Source organism: Camelina sativa, chromosome 2 (genome assembly GCF_030686135.1).
Source record: "Camelina sativa cultivar CO46 ecotype springtype chromosome 2, ASM3068613v1".
Taxonomy (NCBI): domain Eukaryota; kingdom Viridiplantae; phylum Streptophyta; class Magnoliopsida; order Brassicales; family Brassicaceae; genus Camelina; species Camelina sativa.
Genome location: NC_141881.1, coordinates 22,071,719 through 22,086,431, shown reverse-complemented (window position 1 = coordinate 22,086,431; position 14,713 = coordinate 22,071,719). Strand labels below are relative to the sequence as shown.

The window sequence follows — 14,713 nt, the reverse complement described above, 5'->3', positions numbered from 1 at the left end:
TGAACATTAATTTTTCCTTTTAATATCTAGTAGATATAGTAGGTGTGTTCAAATGTTGGACTATGAATACACTCATATGGTAAAAAATCATTTGAGGAATATATGTTTTGAATCCTTGAATACCTTTTTTGTTCTAATCTAATCTGAACTAGACCAAAATTATTGACCTAAAGATTAGAAATATGATAATTGATTTTAAAAAAATTATTTACAGGTACTTATAATAAAAATCAGGATAAAATTTAAATGAACCGAAACTATATTTCTAAAATTAAAAGATAACAAATTCCAACTAAAAATCCAATCTAAAACAAATCTTTTTTATTCTAAAATTGTGAACAAATTTATTATCATTGTAAGGATCGATCCAATCCTCACAAGAACAAAAAAAAAAGCTTACAAATAATTAGAATGAGGAAAAATAGCATATCAAAACATGCCTCTAAATGATTGAAAAGCTTATAATTTCTTCAGACTACCGAGTTTTTGTTATCTGTTATGATTATTGTCATTGAAATCACACCATCACATGTCTACACATGAAAAAACAATCCTTCAAAAATTCTGTGAGAAACATTTCTTCCATGAGCAATTTGAATATCGGTTCTTTTCTCATTTTTTTCTCTCTCCTTCCTATATAATTTTTTATAGAGAGTATTTTGATGAGCACTCTTCAGTGGAGGTACCCTTAGACCATCATTAGTGGGGAGTACTCACAAAGTTACTCTCATATTAATTAATTATATAATTAATATTAAATTAATTAAAGGAACCCTAAGAAAACTTAAGCAAAATCAGCCTATTACTAGAGAACCCCAAAGAAGGTTACTCAAACATTTAAATAATAATTTTTTAATTTGTGTTTATTAATTATCAAACTTTAATTATTTATATTACATTAATCAAAAACAGGCTTGATTAATCAAAAACATGCTTCAACAAGAACACAACATAAAAAAAAAAAAGATGAAATGTTTCAAAGTGTACATGTCGTAAAACAAAAGCAATGTGATTTCAATAAAAAATAGCTTCACTTCAACGATTGTAAAGCAGAAGAAGTAGTGACAAGGCTAGACAAAGTCCAACGAGAAGTGCATTGTTGTAAGTGGTTGGCTTGTTCTGCATTGGGTTCTCTCGTGATCAACAAGACTAGACAAAAGACCAACAAAATTTGAAGGAACAACAAAACCAAGCAGTTGAGAAACAGAGAGACCATAAGAGAAAGTAATCAATTTACTAAGTAGGCTTCCTACTAAACCACATACAAAGACTTAGAGGCACCAAGCAAAAGCATACTCTCATAATGCAGCAAAAATATCAAAATTAAAAGCTTTGCATTTGACCCTAAATTCTACACAAGATCATAGAACAGATCCATGCAAACAGAAATCAATCAAACAAAACCAACCCTAACACAAGCTTCATCGGTAATCAAAACAAAGATAGAAATTTTCATACCTATCCACTGAGCCCATTGTGCAATCAATGGAGAAAAGATTAATGTCCAGTGAACTTGCTGTCTCTTGCGTTCTTCTTCCCAAAAATCCTCCATAGTACGCTTCTAAGAGACACACAACAGATAATAATACAAAAAAGGGTTCCTCTTCTCATCTCTTTTCAAAAACAAACACAAACTGAAACACTAACCTCATTGTACCCATCTCTACTATTTCCTAACAAAGGTTCGCTACTTCCTAACAAAGGTTCACTTAAAGTTTCAGATTCAGTTGCATCCTAACGTTCACAACCAAATTCTAACCAAATAAACCAGTCACAACCAAGTTCAAACCAAAATCCAAATCAATTGATTGAATCAAGCAGCAATTACTAAGAATCGATTACATGATTGTTTCTTCTCTTTTGGAGTACCACTACGTTGGAGGATCTCGAGCTCAACGAGACCTAGAGACATGAGACCCAAAGTGAGACCAGACATAATTCTGGCCAACATCCTCGCCGCAACCACCGTCGACCTAACACCAACAACCCTCGAGTTTCATATGAATCGGCGATTGCGGCAAATAGAGGAAAGAAGAAAGACTTACGATCTCAAGAGCACTGAGAGCATCGACCATGGAAAACGAGGTGAATCGACTGATTTTTCTGGTTTCAAGATGAATCGGCTTCCATCGCCTTTTGGATTGAGAGAAGAGAGAGGATCGGGAAAGAGAGAAAGAAGAAAAGGGAAAAAAAAATTCTTTTATATTTACCCATCTACGTATCATAACAGGCCACGTCGCGTTGCTTACTGCGTTCCTTAATTCCTTCCCATAGAATCGCTTCTCTTATTAATGGACTGAAAAATGAATTTTTAATTAGACTTTTGGGCCCCAATAACAAGAGTATCGATGAGAGAAACTCTCAGTAATGATGCTCTTAGTAACTCTTATTTAACTTTAGAAATCTGTGGCAATGGTATGGTTCAACAAATTTCAAAGTTATGGTCTTTTCTTTAACTAAAAAAATTATTTTTTTGTTTAATATAATTTTAGAATACTACTGAAATTTCAAATTTCAATTTTTTTTTTGACGTGCCCTTTCTCCTCTAACCTAATTCTCTCCCACCTCTCTCCTCTCTAAATAAACAAACTAGCAGCCGCCTTTGTTTCGGCCAACGTCCGGTGGCTTTATAGCCCCGGCGTTGTGCCTCTTTTGTGTTTAATTGCTTTTTCTTCTTGCCTCTGTCCTTGTATGGCCATGGATTGTCTTCTTTTGCTGGTTCGGTGGAGTCTCTCCCTTCTTTTGAAGATCCAGATCCAATCTGTTTTGATGCTCGGTGGTTTTTAATCGAGGGGGTTTTTATTTCAGGAAGATGGTTTTGATTCCGTGTCTCGTAATCGATCTCAATCTCACCAAGTTAAGCATGTTTGGTATATCCCCTATTTGCTTGATGGTGCCTTTAGTTGTTGTTTGTGAGAATAGTATAGTGGTTTGTTGGGTACCAAGTCCTTTGTTTAGAGGTCTGTCTAGGGTTGTATGGCGTGGCCATGGGTTCCGTTAAGGTTCTTTGTGTTTTGTTAGGCTTGAATAGTTGGATATGGCTCGGGTTTTTGGTTTTGATTTTGGATCTTTGCTCTACCTCTGCTTCGAGTCCTCTTGATGGATTGTGGTTGTGAGGTTCTCTGGGTTCGCTCTTGGTGTTAGTCATTTGGATGGTATTTTGTTGCTGAGTCACCTACTAGCCTCTCTTTGAGTTTCCTTGTGAAGTTTTGGAGTTAGGTTTTAGTCGAAGCAGTGGAATCGTTCTAGTTCTTCTCTTGCAAGGACGTCACCAATTTTATGTCTGTAGGTGGCTGAAAACTGGGTCGACGAGTGTCCGCGTGTAAGAACAGTTGATCTTGCGTGGCTTGTCTCCAGTAGATTTCAAGGTTTTCTTTGTCCCTAGGGTTTCTTGCTCTCATCGTCTGGCTAGTGAGATGCTTGGGTAGTTGTATTTGTGTCTTTGGTCGCGATGGTATCTTGCTTTCCTCTCTGTCGGTTTTGCTTCTAGTTTGGTGTTGGTGTGAGATTTGATCCGGCCTAATTGGTGCTTCCGACGCATAATGTTCTCTAAAGAAGCCAAGCGGGAGTCTCTCGTGCTTTTGTACAATTATAGTGTTTAGGTTTCATTTTCTCCAAATCATTTGTACCTCTTTAAATTTTTGCTTAAGCGTTTGTTTTTAATCAACTTCTCTCTTTTGGGCTAATGACTCTGAGAACATTCAGTAGTCGTAGTCCGGCAGCTCTTGTAATTTCAACTTGTATCCTTCTTTGACTCATTAATAAAATTCAGATGACCAAAAAAAAGAATACAACTGAAACATTTCAAAAGAATGATTCGTGACCGTATTTCTTGACTATTTCTCATTATATTTCTATCACATCTCATGTATTAATAAAATATAACTACTGAATATCCATATTAATAGAAAATTGATGGGATGGAATTGAAATGTTCCTTGATAAAGAAAAAAAAAAAAGAACACATTGATAATATCATCAAATAGCTTAGTTGATATCTAATTTGATGCATGAGTGTTACTTTTTTCACGTGCTATTTTTCTATATAGTATAATATTAATTTCTCATGTCAAAAACATATAATAATTCTTTTCTTTTTCTGTGTAAAAAATTTGACCGTTGACCTTTATTAGATATTTACCCGCCAATAAAAATCCAGCCGACCAATCCTACGTGGCAGTCATAACCTCCACCCAAAAAGAACCGAACCGAACCACCACAAAACCCAATCTCTCTGTCTCTGTCTCTCTCTCTCTCTATAGAAAAGTTCTCTCATTTCTTCTCCTCTTCTTTTATTTTTCTCCTCCGGTTGCTCAATCCGATCCCACCACAGACATTTCATAGTTTCAGAAATCAAGAAAAAAAAAAAAAGAAAAAAAGACGATGCCTTTTTGCGAGGTGGTGAAAGAAGACGTCGGCCCAGAGACGACGCTTAACAATGCCGCCGTTAAGATCTTTTACAGAACATATGGTCATGGTCCTATCAAAGCTCTTCTCATCATTGGTCTGTTAAATCTCCCATCTTTGTTTTCCCTTCTGATTGATTACCCTGAGAGATTTCGATTTCAATTGGGTTTTTTTGTTTGTTTCAGGTTTAGCTGGAACCCACGAATCCTGGGGTCCTCAAATCAAGGGATTGACTGGGAAAGATAAACCCAACGACGACGACGAGGAGGACGGAATCGTTTCCGATGATGATTCAGGCATCGAGGTTTGTGCTTTTGATAATCGTGGTATGGGTCGAAGCTCCATACCTACCCACAAATCCGAGTACACGTGAGTCAGTCTCTCTCTCTCTCTCTATTGCCCCCAATTTCAATACTGAAGAGCTTAATCTTGGTTTTAATGATTGCATGTGAAATTGGTTTTGTTAGCTTTCACTCAATTTGGTTTTTGTATATTGGTGCAGAACAACGATAATGGCAAAGGATTCAATTAGTTTGTTGGATCATTTGGGTTGGAAGAGAGCTCACATCATTGGCCATTCTATGGGTAACTTTTGGTTTCTGTTTTCTAGCCAAATTTATTGGTACTTCAAGTAGTCTTATTGTTTGCTTTTTTTGGCTTTTTGATTAACAGGAGCAATGATAGCTTGCAAGTTAGCTGCATTGGTGCCCGAACGTGTTCTTTCTTTGGCGCTGCTTAATGTTACAGGTGGAGGTTTCGAATGTTTCCCGAAGGTACTTGAAATGATATGCGTGGCGCTATTGTTGTTGAATCTTCTTTCTTTTGATAGCACTGACTTGGTTCATATGTGTGAATCTGTTTCTCATATGAAGATAAAGTTTTGTTTTTTTGTATCACAAGATACACTTACATACAAAAAAATCTGACTATGGCCTTTTGTTTTTTATGTGCTTTCAGCTTGACCGACAAACAATTTCAATTGCGATACGTTTTCTGAAGGCAAAGACTCCTCAACAAAGGGCAGCTGTTGATTTGGACACACATTATTCAAAGGTGGGGACTTTTAGTTTTTTCTTTTTCCATGTGCTGAATTTGTAAGAACAAAAATTAGCATTGAACAGTTGTTAATAGAGCGAGATTTTGAAAATGCATTTGTTGAAAGTGTGCTTCATTGTAACTTTCATTCTATATTGCAAATATTGCTGCTCTTCTCACTTTGCGGTTGGAGCAAGCGATCAAATGAGTGAATTGGTTGACAAAGTCATTACTCTCGAAGAATTATTAACAATTGACTGAGAGATCAAATCATTGGTCTTTAAGAATTATGTAAATAGAGTAAATTTGTATTACTGTCCAGAGGAAATATTTGAGTGTTCTCATGCTGTTTATATATGCAGGATTACCTAGAAGAATCCGTAGGAACCAACACAAGACGGGCCATTTTATACGAGGTGGGTTACAGGTCTTTCTGTGAATTTTTTTACATATACCACCAAAGAATGATTTAAGGGAACTAATATTTGAGAGATGCAATGCAGCAATATGTAAAAGGAATATCAGAAACTGGAATGCAGTCCAAGCACGGGTTTGATGGCCAACTTAATGCATGTTGGTTACACAAAATCACAAAACCAGAGATCGAACTAATCCGCTCAGCTGGATTTCTTGTCTCAGTCATTCATGGAAGGTATGCAACAGCAACGCAATTAGAATCCAAGTGACCTTGTGTACTCTATCTTGGGTTTTTTGATCTTGTAAAATCTTTACCTCTACATAGTACTTAATTTGAGTATGTGGTGGGTTATATGCAGACATGATGTGATTGCTCAGATATGTTACGCAAGAAGATTGGCACAGAGACTATATCCTGTAGCTAAAATGGTGGATCTTCATGGAGGACATCTTGTAAGCCACGAGAGAACAGAAGAGGTACTACTGTCTTATTTATTCATGTCTAACTTCTCAATCTCTCTTGCGTCTGATGTATATAAGACCTCCCTAAGATGCTCCAGTCTGCAGTAAATGTTAGTGGATGTCATACTCAGATTACCGTAACTCACAGAAAAGATATAAGACCGAAATTGAATCATACTATCATGAAATTAAGAACAATAGTTGGCTATGAATTTGATTAACTGAATTAATCATATATGGAGAAAAGTTTAAAGAGCCTGTTTGGAAGCAATCATACTGTTACTCCTTGGTTTTAGTTACGATACCAAACTATTTAGACTTACAGGCTCTGAGGTCTTGTAGGAATAGCATTGCTACATTATGGAAGAGGGAACAAAGTTTCCCATGCTCTTGTCACTTGTCAGTATCTCTGTTTCCTCAGAACCTGGAAAAAAAAGGATTAACATGTACCTTCTGGTCAATGTCAGGTTAATAAATCTCTTCTCGAGTTAATCAAGGCGTCAGAAATGAAGAAAAAACCAACTGATTGGACTAACCTCACCATGGAAGATACAGGTATAGAAGTTCTATATTTTCTTTACCATTCTTTTTCTTTGAAGGTGTTGCTCTGCCTCTGAGACTAACATCAGTATACCATTAAATGCTTGCTCTGTTTCGTTTCCTCAGGTTATTTCAAGAGGAGACTAACATTGATTAGAAGCTCCTCGGAAAGCAAGAGTGCCGTCTCTCCTGGACATTTCATAGTGGAAAAGTTCAATCGCTTTCTACTTTTCCTCTTTGGACTTCTAGTTTTGGCATTTGAGTATGCAAGAAGAACTTTCAGGATGGTAAAACCCGTCAAAGTTGGACCTTCTCTCACATAACAACAACCCTTCACATTCCCAATTTGTCGACCAAGTAAGCTCCTCCTCACTGGTGAACTATATCAAAGATAGAACATTAGAAACTAAACTCATCATAATCTGAAATCTTTTGACAGAAAATTACATACAAGCAATGAGGCAGTTCTTCAATGATCAAGCTGATGAAAACATAAGCGCTTAAAAGATCATCTTGCTGCAAACAGAGGCTAAGAGAAGGAGACACTGCTTTTACAATACCAACTGTTGATATATTGACACGTGTAGAGGATCAATACAACGTCACTCCGTGACAAACATTTGTTCTACGAATGTAGTATGTAATTATAAGACATCGAAATCTCAGTTGAGATACGTGTTTCTGTGTACCTATATGAGAACACAACTGTTTCTTAAAGTTTCTGCATCAAAATAAGAATTACAAGAGTCCTAAACAACTATGCTAAAATCACTAGGCTATGATTATTATCTCTATAAATGAATAAGATCATAATAGTAGTACTAGAAAACAGTTCAATGCATTAGAAAGCTTGGGGTTTTGATATAAAACATTAATTCTAGCTAGGTTTCATGAATCTTTCATGTATCAAAAAAAAAATATTCATGAAGGATATATAGCTTCTAGTTATGAAACATTTATTATAAGATGATGAAACAAGTCAACAAGCTAGCTACTTCTTGAAACAAACACAAAAAGAGATGAGAAAAGGACATGCCTGGTACTGTTTCTGTCTGAAATCTTCATTAAGCTTTTCTTCGGTGAATTATGTGCGTAGCTGAGAGATGGTTTAATCTGAAGAACCATAGATAGAGAAGAGAGAGCGAAGAGATAGCAAAATGAGTAGACGAGAGATGCTTAGTTTAGTGTTCAAAGATTCCTTCATGCAAGATATACTCCTCGAATATACCCTCCCTATTCACACAATTTCACAGACGGACGGACCCTTTGTTTACGGAAAAGGGTATTCTCGTCAATTCGTCTCGCTACCAGAAAAAAAAAAATCATGGGCTTCGAAATAGGAGGCCTGTTTTGTAAGCCCACTCAAATCATGCTTCTGTGTTTTTTTTTGGTCTTGTGCTCGTCGCAGAAACAGAAAGGGTTTTAATCAATTTTGCCAAAACCCTCCCCATTGACGAAGGAAGGAGGAAGTGAGTAGCAGAAAATGGCTGCGACTGTTCCTGTAATTACTCGTTCTGACCAAACCTGGGATTTTAGCTGGTATGTTCTGTAAATGTCTCTGATTTGTGAATTTTTTCAATTGTTCTCTCCAGTGATTCAGCTCTTAGTTTCTGCTAGTTCGTAACGTGTTTGCTCTGTATCTGATGATAGAACATAAGGATTCGATTATAGAGATCTTGGGTCTGATAAATTTTAAGGAACTTACTCGATCTTTACTCACATAAACAGAGTAATACGACCTAGTTAGTTGTTACATTGCTCCGCTCAATTAGGTTAATTCGAACCTCTGAACTTGCTCTTTAGGATATTGAGACGATTAGATTGTTATAGAGTTGGTATCTTTACAATGGGACTTTGTTAGGGATACTGATGTAACAGAGCTTTTTGGCAATGTGCAGTAATTTGGATGTGAATTTTGAATCGGAAGAACATGCTTTGATTGCTTATACATCATTGGCTGTTGATAAAGAGGTTTTGGACAATTTCTCAATTCTATTCCAATACTCTATATGAATAGAAAATCTAATTTCCATTTTCACTGATGTTAGACTTTGTTCTGTTGTATGATCATTAATACAGTTGCAGCCTGATAAAGTGAGAAGAGTTATGTCAGTATCAAACAACAAGCTTTCTGTGTGAGTTTCTTTTCTTCAAGTCCTTCCATCGCCTTATTTTGATTTTGAATAGACATCTTTTTAGGGTCCATAGAACCTATTCGACTTCTCCCCTACTTCTTATACTAGTTTTGATTTTTTTTTTCTCACCTGATCATTTTACAGGCATTTTGAAGCGATAGAGGCAAGGCTTCTTCGTGCTTCCTTCTCTGCGTTTGTCGATGTTCTTACCCTGGCCACAAGAACAATTCAAGAATTTGGGCAGAAGTAAACCAACAAGAAGATTGTTTTTTTCTCATTTCTCACCGAGAACTCAAATTTACAATGTGTTTTAGTCAGTTCACTGGTTGCTCTGAGCACAAACCTTTCGATTTTTTTTTTTTTCACAGATTTATTCAAAACAATGTATTACTATTATGTAATGTGAACTGGATTTGAGAAGTGAATAAAGATGATTACAGATTAAAGCTTTTGACTTAACTACATTATGTATTTTCATTTTCGAAATACTATGAATTTATCATTACTACAGAGACTCTCATTAACTCTATATCCATCCTCTTTCCACATCAAATGTATCTATCATCGTAACATATAACACATGCATCACCTAATGCAAATAATAACACAAAAAAATCTACATTCAATTAATACCGATTGTGATTTTTTTAGTAATTTAGATCTTTATCACTTTCATGCATTATTGACTTTGACTAATTTTTAACCGAGCTTTAATTAAGAAACAACTAACACAATTCAGCCCCCATGATCATATAATTAATTAAAGTCACACACGGTATTTAGTAAAAGATTTAACAATTAATGATTATACGCTTTGGGACTTGTAACTCCCATTACATTGCACACAATCCCTATGAACTAACACACTACTCTTCTTTTTACAGAGACTATACATACGTAATGAGTTCATCACCATGTTCCGCTCCTCTTTCTTTTTTTAAAATTTGTTCTGTTTCGTTTCAATCACTACTGATTCTTCAACAAATGGATCCTAACTCTCTCTCTCTACTCAATTCTCCAAAAATGGAAAACGATTATGATCCAGATTCGCTATACGACATGTTAAACAAGTATGTGTATGTTGGAAACCTTTTTTCTTCCTCAACAAGTTATCTCTTGTGTCTTTGTTCTGTTATTAATCGTTTTGTGGTTTCTACAGGTTGCCTCCGTTAGAGTCTCTCCTCAATATAGAAGATCTGAAACCAACTCGGGGTTTGCATTTTCAGTTTCAGTACGAAAGCTTTGAAGATCTCTTCGAGAGCATTGACATGACTAACATAATCCCATCTGATGATATTGACATGCCGGCACAAGAGCCCTACATCTCCAGTGGTTCATCCTCGCCATTGGCTGTTGAAAACGACTGTCCGAGTTCGAACGTGAGATCTGAAAAGAGGACAGTGAAGAAGAGGAACTCTAAGAAAAAGAGGCAGGACAAGTTAGAGATGTCTGAGATCAAACAGTTCTTCGATAGACCAATCATGAAAGCTGCGAAAGAACTGAACGTGGGACTTACCGTGTTGAAGAAGCGATGTAGGGAACTAGGTATTTACCGGTGGCCTCACCGGAAGCTCAAGAGTCTGAACTCCCTCATCAATAATCTCAAGGTGCAACATTAGTATTTAAGGAATAGCGTTTTTAGTATTTATTATACGTTACATGTTTTTTTATTTTGAAAGTGTGTTTGAAATTGATTTGGTGACAGAGTGTTGGAATGGAGGAAGAAGTGAAGAACTTGGAGGAACATAGGGTTCTTATAGAACAAGAACCTGATGCTGAACTCAGTGATGGAACCAAGAAGCTGAGGCAAGCTTGTTTCAAAGCTAATTACAAGAGACGAAAGTCACTTGCTGATGATTACTATTGATTTTCTACAACTGTTTTTGTTGTTTGGACTGATGTCTTTTTTTGACCCAATTGGTCAATTAATCTATAATATTTAGGGAATATGATTCTTATATTTTTATAGCCATTTACTCGATGGACTAAGCAACCTTTTTTTATCAGTTATTTTGATGAATGAAATTAAGGTTGACGAGTTGAATAAAATACCAATTTGCGTACAAAAGAAATTACAAATGCATTGATACAATGATTTGGAAACGTGTGCTTTACTATAATTTAACTACCAAATTTTATCTACTTTGACAAAATTTACAAAAAACTAGCAAAGTCAATTATAGACAAATATATATTATTAAAAACAAATCTTTTCATTTTTTGTGTGCAATGTCTTTTGAGTTTTGGCTGAAATGTCTTTTGAGTTTTCACATCAGTGATAATGATACGAATTTTTAAGAATTTAGTTCATTTTCAAATTATCTCTACACTTTCTTAAATTCCGTGAATTCAACAACAATAAAAACCTAGTTATCATTGTAAATCATAATATTAAAATGTTTCCTTGACAGATTTGTATAAAATAAAAGTATACACACAAGAAAAGACCAATTAGTATACCAAACTATATAAATTAAACTAAAACTGTAGAATTAGAAGAGATTCGATTTTTAAACAATGGAAGAGTTGGTTCTTTGAAGATCCTCTTGCTTACGCTTCCATGGAATCACTTGCTTAAACCCTTCGTAAACCCTTGCCTGCATTTATAAATATAGAATAATTAGGTTTACGCTTTTACTTCCCTCACATGCAATGCATACCCAAAAAAAACAGGTCCATATTATTATTGCACCCATATTTTAATCAATTTGACAATGATTTTTCATTTTTTTGGTTGTTTGCAATAAAATATGGACATTCCAATGGACAAAGAATTCATATTCATAAGATAAAATTTGAGAATCTTGTGACTATTAAAAAGTATGAAACTTTTGATAAAAACTTTAAAGAATCAGAAACTGAATTTAAGGAAAAAGAAAAACTTACCCAAAATTCAGACTTTGTTGTATGAGAGAGGTTAAAAAAGCTTCCTTCTTTTCTTCTAATCCTAAAAAGTTTCACTTTTGTACCGCCGTCTCCGGCGACTCCTCCTCCGGTCCAATCCTTCCGGCAAACACAACCGTCGTCTCCAAAACGTGGAAAGTCAAATATACCCTCAGACACATCTTTACATTTCCCAAAACTTCCCCATCTACTCGACCCACCACCAAACAACCTCTGCTCTTTCTCCGGCGCCGGCGCCGGAGCAACTCCTCTAAGCTTCCTAATCACAGCCGACGATCTCGGAAGCGATAGTGAACGACGACGTAAATCGTAAGGACCGTCAAGAACAGTCGTCGGAGAAGGCTCATTCACCGAAGTCGTGGATTCTCCCGGCAAAAGAAGCCTCGGAGGAAGGTCAAGACCTCTCACGACACCTTTATGATTCGACCTCGCCGGTTTTTTAACACGACGAGGCTTCCCCGGAGCTTCTTCCCATTGAAAAGGAATAGATCCGGCGATATTAACCGGTGGTGTAGCTAACCCTGGAGTTGTTTCATATGCTCTGTTATTATTATTCATTGGATATGAAAACAGAGAAAGCTTAGGTGTTGTAGAAGAACAGAACCGTTCTTGATGATCATTTACAAAAACCATTTTTTTTTTGTTTTGGAGATGAATTTTTAATGAAAACCAAGTAATGTTTTTTTTGACGTTATATGAAATGGGTTTGGATTAAATAGGATGAAAAAAAAGAAACCTTTATTGAGATTGGATTCATTTGAACAAGAAAAAGGAAAAGTTTAAGGACGATGAATAGTAGTGGGAGAGGGAGGTTATAGAAGACATGATGGACAAGAAAAGATATAAGTATATTATTAAATGATTTTTTTTCGAATTTAATAAAATAAATGAAACGGCTCTTCTTTTGTGTTTCTTGTTCACGAGGGATGTGGTCTTTTCTAATTTTGTTTTTAAAAAATTATTATTGAAAATTTGAAAACGACTTGTTAATTTGAGTACCTTCACACTATCAAAAATTCGTGAATAGTTGAATTCTCATAAAAATATCTTATAAATTTGTTATGCCAAGTTCATTCCTTTTGTACGTAAACTTGTAGATTGAAAAGTAATGATTAGGTTCCAAAACGTTACACATGTGAAGGTGTGTTTCATTGTTATCACTTAGAAGAAGGACACATGCGTTGTTAGTTTGTTTTGGCTTTTAGGCAAGTGATATAAAACTGCAAATCTTGTGGGATAAGTGTTTTGTAAAAAAAGCAAAAAAAAAACAGAAAATAATAAAGGTAATCGTGATGGACGTTGACGAGGACGTGTTGATGGACCAACGGTCAATTTGATTTAGGGATTGAAAAAGTCAAAGGGCAGCTCTCTTTGTGTTCTATCTCTCTCTAGTCTCTCTATGTTTGTCGTTGCATCAGTTATGCTGCAGCGACTTTTGTGTAGAAACGAATGTGAGGATTAGGAGCATCATGCGAATCTCCTGTCTCTTCGCCTTCTCTTAGTAGTTTTCATCTTTCATGCATTATTTAGATGTATCAATATTGTATTTTGTTGTATTTCTATGATTGACATGCAACATGTTGAAACTCCATATATGTCTCTCTGTTGGAAATCTATCGAAACTATGACTTACGGCAAGTTTTGAACTATACATATTTTTTTCTACAAAATTATATAGTATTATACCCTTGTCATATCAAGTTCAACCAACACAAATATAATTAAAAACAATTTTGTACACTAAGCTAAACCACAACTTAAATGATTGATAGTTTATTTTATCTTTATAACATCTACAATATTATTCTTGCGTTGACTAGGAAGTTTACGATGGTTGATTGGTTAGACATTACAATCACAACTACAAGAAGAATGAATCCGGATTAGGCTATACAAGCACTCCAATTAATATTACAAACCACGTATTATATATTTAAGATGTGGTTTATGTCAAAGTTTTGATTTAAAAACTAGAAATCAAAGAAATTCACATGTTATATGTTAGCTAAAACCATTTTTAGTTGTAGTTAGTATCACAAAAGTATAAATGAAAGTAATTAAGCCACGTTGGTAAGATGAGGACTGCTTTGATTTTAACTTTGTTAGGTTAACGAGAATTGAGAGGCCACTGACATTAGTCAAAATGTCAAATGTTACTTTCTTCTCTTAGGTTTAATAGTATAAGATAATACTTAATAGAATGTGAAATTAATCTATGCCATTCGTTACGAAATAAAAGAAGAAGTAAAGGGGGAATTATAAAGATAACCCACACAACGAAGGCCTCTTTATTTTCTTTTTGGGCACTTGTGTGCTTTTTAGTTTTTTCTTATCATAAAGCAATTCGATTGCGTTTACGAAACCTGCAGTGCTAAGTGCTAGAATGTATCATTTGTAAAAGTGGAGAAAATATTTCTCAATTTCTCAACCACAAGCACATTTTCTTAAAATTCATTTTTCCTGATAAATTAGAATATTAGAGAGATTTAAATCTAAAAAGCCAAAAGGTGTTATGACTTATGATCTTACCTTATAAGGTCTTGGAGACCCTCTAACTCTAATCACCTTCGTTAAAGGGAAGACTTCCATCTATCAGTAAAACCACATTTTAAAGCTCATTTTAAACACCAAATTTAATCGTCGAAGACTCGTCAAGGGGACAATCTTCATTTTGTTTATATATGATATAGGAGAAAACATACGAGTTTTCAAACCTACAATGGTTTTCTTAAAATATTTTTTTCATAAAGACAATTGGGTTTAATTTTTTTTTAAACCAAACTTTCTAAGTATTTCTGATATAAATATCTTTC

The 14,713-nt window shown here is 35.2% G+C and overlaps 4 protein-coding genes and 2 long non-coding RNA genes across 7 annotated transcripts; 3 read left to right on the top strand and 3 right to left on the bottom strand.

Moving 5' to 3' along the window:
• Positions 1-967: 967 nt before the first annotated feature.
• On the bottom strand, positions 968-2,162 carry LOC147949024 (uncharacterized). Of its 2 annotated transcripts, none has more exons than XR_015573942.1 (3): positions 2,046-2,162; positions 1,459-1,973; positions 968-1,149 (listed from the first exon to the last, which is right to left on the bottom strand). It is a non-coding gene; the product is annotated as an uncharacterized LOC147949024 (long non-coding RNA). The 2 variants fall into 2 exon arrangements; XR_015573945.1 differs by having other exon boundaries at positions 968-1,119.
• Positions 2,163-4,205: 2,043 nt separating this feature from the next.
• Positions 4,206-7,578, top strand: LOC104728169 (uncharacterized). The gene is made up of 11 exons (XM_087487216.1): positions 4,206-4,504; positions 4,593-4,776; positions 4,910-4,992; positions 5,080-5,180; positions 5,365-5,460; positions 5,805-5,858; positions 5,946-6,094; positions 6,219-6,336; positions 6,789-6,876; positions 6,988-7,218; positions 7,301-7,578. Exons 1-10 carry the CDS (start codon positions 4,384-4,386, stop codon positions 7,182-7,184), a joined length of 1,191 nt encoding a protein of 396 aa, XP_087343342.1. The 5' UTR covers positions 4,206-4,383; the 3' UTR covers positions 7,185-7,218; positions 7,301-7,578.
• Positions 5,730-6,793, bottom strand: LOC147949023 (uncharacterized). Its single transcript, XR_015581656.1, has 2 exons — positions 6,645-6,793; positions 5,730-6,420 (listed from the first exon to the last, which is right to left on the bottom strand). It is a non-coding gene; the product is annotated as an uncharacterized LOC147949023 (long non-coding RNA).
• Positions 7,579-8,230: 652 nt separating the features above from the next.
• Positions 8,231-9,442, top strand: LOC109127444 (uncharacterized). The gene is made up of 4 exons (XM_019232114.2): positions 8,231-8,400; positions 8,760-8,832; positions 8,941-8,996; positions 9,141-9,442. Exons 1-4 carry the CDS (start codon positions 8,345-8,347, stop codon positions 9,244-9,246), a joined length of 291 nt encoding a protein of 96 aa, XP_019087659.1. The 5' UTR covers positions 8,231-8,344; the 3' UTR covers positions 9,247-9,442.
• A 476-nt stretch (positions 9,443-9,918) lies between these two features.
• LOC104728153 (protein RKD4-like) lies at positions 9,919-11,068 on the top strand. Its single transcript, XM_010447185.2, has 3 exons — positions 9,919-10,066; positions 10,156-10,603; positions 10,702-11,068. The coding sequence occupies exons 1-3, from the start codon at positions 9,981-9,983 to the stop codon at positions 10,861-10,863; spliced, it is 696 nt and encodes a 231-aa protein (XP_010445487.2). The 5' UTR covers positions 9,919-9,980; the 3' UTR covers positions 10,864-11,068.
• Positions 11,069-11,344: 276 nt separating this feature from the next.
• On the bottom strand, positions 11,345-12,808 carry LOC104728146 (uncharacterized protein At4g00950). Its single transcript, XM_010447177.2, has 2 exons — positions 11,883-12,808; positions 11,345-11,593 (listed from the first exon to the last, which is right to left on the bottom strand). The coding sequence occupies exons 1-2, from the start codon at positions 12,531-12,533 to the stop codon at positions 11,507-11,509; spliced, it is 738 nt and encodes a 245-aa protein (XP_010445479.1). The 5' UTR covers positions 12,534-12,808; the 3' UTR covers positions 11,345-11,506.
• Positions 12,809-14,713: the final 1,905 nt, after the last annotated feature.